We start from the raw sequence: 6,399 nt of genomic DNA on the forward strand, positions 1-6,399 counted from the left end.
TAATGTGATTGAATAGGCCAAAGAGTTTTTTTTTAAGGGAACATAATAATGAAAGGTAAGTACGAAAACCTTATTATTTAATTTGTTAATTTTTTTTCATTCAGTTTAAAAAAATAAATTTTTGAAGAGATGAACGTAATGGCAGTATGCTTTGTTCAGCCCAATGGATGGCTTCTTAGGGCTATATTACCTGGTGGCCAGATAGCATCAGGATAGAGCATGGCTTTCAATTTGGCCCAGAAAGGATTTTTTTTCTTTTTCTTTTTCCTTTTAAGTTCCGCCATGCCTCAAAGCCACAGAAAGGAAGTTGCACCTTCTACGACAAGCCCTTCATTTTCTTTTCTTTTATTTTTGTTAACCAGGTAGACGAAATATTTGAAAGAAAGAAGAAATAAACAGAAGAAAAGTTGGTAAACTTCCAATCACCTGCTAACCCTTAACTTATCGATCCCAAAATGCTGGGATCAGTGATATGTCTAATCATGCATAAAGAACATTAAAATTGAACATATAGATGCTTCTTTTAGTTTTACCCACTTATTTTTGTTGGCATTATACAAAAATGATTCTGTTACAGGTCAAATTTGGCTAAATTGGGTTTTAGTCACATACTAGATTATTATAGCTTTACTGTTGAAAATGTCTAAATTTAAAAAAAAATATTTTTTTTTTCTAAAAAATTAGTTTCCCATTTTTCAACTCAGGCGAAGCATATTAAATTTATTTTTAAAACCTTTAACCAATATATTTTAAAAAAATAAAATAAAAAGCAAATGTAACAGCAATGCCAATGAGACACTGGTGTCTAATCTACATTGCTTCTAAGAATACTAAACGAAGGATGATAGCAATAAAGTGCAGAGCTGACTGTAAGAACGAGCCAGTTGCCAGTCCAGAATGTCAACTCATCTAATACGCAAAACAAAGCCACTTGTTACAGTTCACTTAGAAAGAGAAGCAGTGGCGACCACCTACAGTATGCAACTAAAGCTAGTGTTGTGGTTGCAGACCAGCTAATGAGAATGCACAGAGTTGCTTCATGTAGGGTTGAAATGTATCCATTAAAAAGTTGCATCAGATCAACCAGCAGAACAATTAACAATCTGCCAAACAAATTCTTCAGCTATCCACAATAGTCAACTTCTTTTGTTGCCATCCGTGTAACAATTTCGGCTAAATTACTTTAATCATCAATGCAAACTTCAGATGTTAGATGCTTTGTAACAAAGATTTCTTACGATTAAAATTTCCCCAGCCACCAAAAAGTACAAAGGCTTAAAGAATCAAGTCCACAATTCATTTGATCCAAGAAACCAATGAAAGTTAAAAAAAACTTTGATAAAAGCATCCTTTGCATGCTTTGAAATGCAAATCCAAGTCCTCATTATCAGTTCAACTCAAGAGATCATGTCAAAAACTTTTGTGCAACTTATTCCGCTCTATGAACAGATACATATCTACAATGGAGATTGAATAAAACCACTCTGAACCCATGGATGGCATTAAGGAAATTCTGATCATTCCAAAGCAATCCAAATCTGCGGTCGCTTTGCGAAGTTAATAACAAAGGAGAAAGGCGAGAGTGCATCCAAAGCCAATAACCTAGAGCTCTTAGTGGAGAACCCCATGAATGTTTTACTCGGGAACAAAAAGCAAGCAATGATGCTCTTCAAGACAGATATGATGAGGGGAACTAGCTGGCTACAAACAGATATGATGCCTATTCAATGGCTGTAAAACACTCATAGGAGCCCAAGAGAATTCAAATTTAGTACACGTGAACAGGTTTGATTCCTGCATTTTTCTAATTTCAATATCTTAAACATAGTTCAACTGCATATTGTATAAAAAATTATGATTCAGATGCTATCCTCCTACCTCCCAATTGAAAACCTCAAGGTACTTTAGTGACAAGCAGAAAGATAAAATGGTTAAAAGACAAAATTTTTGTAAACTTTGACAAATTACAATTTGAATAACCAATTTGAAATCTTTCCACTACAGCAGTGTGAATTCAGATCATGATTATTGAAATGTACAAAAATTCTTTTTCTTTTTTTTCTTTTTCAAAAAAGAAGGAACATATCCCTCATCAAACTCTAAATTCTTTTTCTTTCATTTATACACAGAATTATCCAGCAAAGAAGAGAACCAATACCCAAAAACAAAACCCAAAAATCCCCAACTCACCTCCATCCATAACCGACAGCGATCATTCATCACTCCACCAAGCGGCACCCACTTAGCGTTTGCACCAAATTAGAAGCATTCCTCCGTACCTTCTCGTTGTCATCCTCCATCAAACCCAAACATATCTCCAGAACCCCTTCTCTCTTGGCTTCCCCACAAAGTTCCTCACAGTAACAACACAACAAATTCAAAGTGAAAAGTGCACACTGAATCCCTCTCTGGCTCCCATTCTTAATCACCTTCATCAAAACCCTCAAACACCCACCAATCCTCCCCATCTCATCTCTTCCTTCCTCACACTTCACCAACACACTCAAAACTTCCACTGCTCTCTCAAGACCCATTTCGCCTATCCTCACCAAAATTGGCACTGCCCCACATTCAACAGCTCGCCTTCTATTATCCGGAAATGAACAGATAGCATACAAAGCTGTTGCTGCTTCTTTCACCTCTCTACCTTTCCCATAATTTAGTAGCGCGACCAACGCTTGAATTGCATTTGGGTACGCCCCGATTGTCGCTTTATTCACTTCTACAACTGCCAGACTGGTCAATATAGTGCAACTTATGGCACGGCTATCCGGCGACCCAGCTCGTAGAACCGTGACGACCCGGCCAATTGCACCTTCCGCCACTAGACCCACCTTGTTATCATCATCAAGAGAGAGATTGAGTAATAAAGAGAGGGCTTTCTCCTGGAGGACCGACTCCGGGGAGTTGACACACTTGAGAACAGCGGAAACGGCTCCAGACTCAGTCAGCTGGCGGCGAAGGGTATGGTCGAGCTTGGTGAGTCTGGTGAGCTGAGAGAGCAATACAAGCTTGGAATTAAGAGGAGAAGACGGAGAAGTGAGAGTAGAGAATAGGGTTTGAGGCTGTGATTCTGATGGATTCAGTGAAATACTAGACTCTGATTTCGGAAAGGATAAAAGGGTATAATTAGAAATCAGACTTCTAAGAGCATGGTTGGGGATGAGAGGAGGATGGTCAGGAAGAGGGAGCTTAGTAATAGGGCAAGTACGGTGGCCGGAATCAAGCCACCGTTGGATTGAAGCACGGTCAAAGGTGTGACCGGATGAGAGAATAACAGGGTCAGACATTATCTCGAGAGAAATCGGGCACTTGAAATCGTCCGGGAACTGAGTGGCCATTGTTTTCTCGAACTGGTTTCTGTATTGTTCTCTCTCTGTAAAGGAAAGGGGTTTTTATGAGGTTTTTGGAACTGCTCGGGAGAAGGGACAACGGAGAAGCCTCGCAACACTACTCGTGCTCCCTACTTTTTGTAAGGATGTTCGTGAATTTACTTCTTTACCCTCACCCTAAATATTTTATTAAAAAATTATGGCTACTAAAACATGAGCCACGAGTTTTTTTTTTAATTATTATTTAAATTCTATAATGTATTAATATTAATTATTTGCTTTTATAAGTATATTTAATATTTTATATTTTTATTAAGAAATTTATTTAGTCTTCCATTTTATTTAGTTGAATAAATATTTATATTTTATAATTATAAATATTAATTATAAATAATGAAATTTAGGATTTTATATATATTAAAGGTGTAAATAAAAAGAAAAAATTAAATAATTAATGGTTTGAAAATAATGATTTAGTGTCTTTGAAAATGAAAAGATTAAATAATTACTTTTATTGAATTATAAAAATTAAATAATAATAAAAATGTTAAAATTATATTTGATTTATATAATAAATCTTAAAAATGTTAAATTTTATTTTTTTACTCTAAATTTACTTTTAAATTATTAAATAAATTAAAAATTTACGTAATTGATATTTTTAAATTCTTGATAATTTTATTTGATGTGTTGTACATAATTTAAGGATAAATTTAGATAAAAATAAAATTTATTATTTTTAATTTTATATAATTAAAAGGTAAATTTAGTCTCATTAAATAATAAATATCTAAAAAAAAAAAAGCAATTTTCATATGAATTAAGGAAGGGGTAAGAGGGCAAATTGGGTATTCCAAAGAAGTTAACGTTTGTTTTTTTGTCGGTTACTTTTTAGGCGTAAACAAGGGGACTGTTGTTGAAAGGATTGAAAGTCATCCTCTTCCTCTGGACCTTTTCGTTTAATGACAAGAGACTAATGGGGGCACTTTCGTAAACTCACCCTTTTAAATGCCCTCAGCTCAACGGAAACAAGAACCTAAGAATTAAAAACCCTGTCACGGGGAGTAACGGAAAATTTTCTTCTATCCAGTAATTACAATAAACACATAACAAAATTAAATAATTAAAAATTGAAAATTGAAAATTATTATTTCTCATCCATAACATATACTTGAATCAAAATTCAAGATCCCAATGTCTATTTTAATTTAATTTTACCGTTAATGTTAAGCAAAAATTCAAAAAAACCCTTTATTAGAATAAGGTTATTAATAAGAAAAAAGAAAAATACTTATTTAACACATAAAATGATAATCTCATTTTCTTAATAAATTTTCTTATCCAAATTCCATAAAATAAATATTCTTCATGTTCTCCTTATCCAAAATCACCAGTTGCAAACATCAAAGCAAACTTAAAAAAAAAAAAGCAAAAAGCCTAACCAAGCTTACTTAAACTGATAGTAATGCTTTCTTGAAACTCCTCTTGCGTGCTTCTTCAATCGCTGAACATCCACTTGGTGGTGTTAAAAGCAACAAGAAAAGGCAACTTGTGTAATCGAATCGCAAAACTAGTTCTCAAAACATATTCCTTTTTTTGAATATGATTTAGCATATATAACGAGTCAAACTAAGAATTCTCTCGTCTTATATGAAAATTTTATATAATTGAGTTTTAAAATGGACAATAATTACTCTTAATAAAAAGTCCATAAAATTAAGGGTTAATTATTAAAGTAGAATTTAAGATTTATGAGTGATGATGTTGAGATCAATGTTAATTTATTTTAAGATTTAGGGTAGTAAATAAGGTTGGCTTAGTAAATGAAGGTAATAATAGAGCTAGATATAACTTTTGGATATGTTAAAGTTTGAGATGCGAACTCGGAGAAGATAAAGTGAAATTTCCGCTCTCGAAAATGGAAAGGGTATATATATTCGGTCTCATATAAAGTATATTTATGATATTATCCCTTCAAGATAGACAATAGCACTTTTGGCAAAAACATTAGACGACTTGGTGAGTAATTGACTTATTTCATGATGAGTCGACTTATATCACATTATCTCTAACACACTACTACGTTAAGATTGTCATTACACACACATTTAATAGCCTTATACAAGTTTGATACTCAAAAGATTGGGAATAGAAAAGCTCGACTAAGCTTGCAAGGAGGTCTGGAGCCCTTATTGTTCTAATACTCCATAGACTTGATTGGGTCGATAAATCCTTTTAATCATAACTAATGGGGTTAAAACAAGTGTACATGTGTTCTAATTCCAAAGACGATCGTATTTTATATATTATCAATAAGATTACTGTTGTACAACTTTGATGACTTATGATTTAAACAATGCTCAAAAAGACTGAATAAATATGTTTTTCCTCTAATTTCAGTCTTTTACTCATGATTTACTATTATATTCTATTAAAAGCATTGTCTAGCGTCAAAATGGGCGTTATATAGCATTCAACTTTCTTGTATATAATAGGGTTTTTTACACTACCATTAGTGAAAATGCATTGAAGGAATTGAAATTAGCATGGTTGTGAGGATGAAGAAATGGAAGGAAGCGAAAGAGTGAAATCAAAATGGAGAAAAACCTAGAAAGAGTGAAATCAAAATGGAAAAAAACCTAGAAATAGCTCTTATGCAATCGACATACGTCACTCAAATAATATGCTTTATAGTTAAAGATAAAGGAAAAAATTTAACTTAGTTGAGTTAAAAGAATTGGCAAAAATATTAAATATATTGTTAAACTATACGGCTAGGATAAATTTTATTTTTAAATTATTATTAAAAAATTAAATAATTTCAAATAAAATTAAATAAATTTATAAATTATCACTTGTATTTTGACAAGTGATAATTTTATTTTATTTTGTAATGACAGTTTAAATTAAACTGAAAAAATTAATATTTTTATCAATTATTGTATAATTTTGAGATAAGTTTAATTTTTTAATCTAAAAGAATTTAATATAAAAAGCATTTTAATATTAAGATTTCATTTGTTTTATAGAAAATATATTTTAAAAAAATATTTTTTATATTTTTTAA

At 32.1% G+C, this 6,399-nt stretch overlaps 1 protein-coding gene across 1 annotated transcript; it reads right to left on the minus strand.

Annotated features, from left to right (window-relative positions):
* Positions 1 to 1,214: 1,214 nt before the first annotated feature.
* On the minus strand, positions 1,215 to 3,446 carry LOC110603013 (U-box domain-containing protein 8). The gene is made up of 2 exons (XM_021740651.2): positions 2,191 to 3,446; positions 1,215 to 1,731 (listed from the first exon to the last, which is right to left on the minus strand). Exon 1 carries the CDS (start codon positions 3,339 to 3,341, stop codon positions 2,220 to 2,222), a length of 1,122 nt encoding a protein of 373 aa, XP_021596343.1. The 5' UTR covers positions 3,342 to 3,446; the 3' UTR covers positions 1,215 to 1,731; positions 2,191 to 2,219.
* Between the last annotated feature and the right edge of the window lie 2,953 nt (positions 3,447 to 6,399).

This window comes from Manihot esculenta, chromosome 16 (genome assembly GCF_001659605.2).
Source record: "Manihot esculenta cultivar AM560-2 chromosome 16, M.esculenta_v8, whole genome shotgun sequence".
In the NCBI taxonomy this organism is placed as follows: Eukaryota; Viridiplantae; Streptophyta; class Magnoliopsida; order Malpighiales; family Euphorbiaceae; genus Manihot; species Manihot esculenta.

Excerpts from the sequence above, each read along its gene's own strand:
- LOC110603013 (XM_021740651.2), bottom strand. The coding sequence starts at position 3,341 with ATGGCCACTCAGTTCCCGGACGATTTCAAGTGCCCGATTTCTCTCGAG.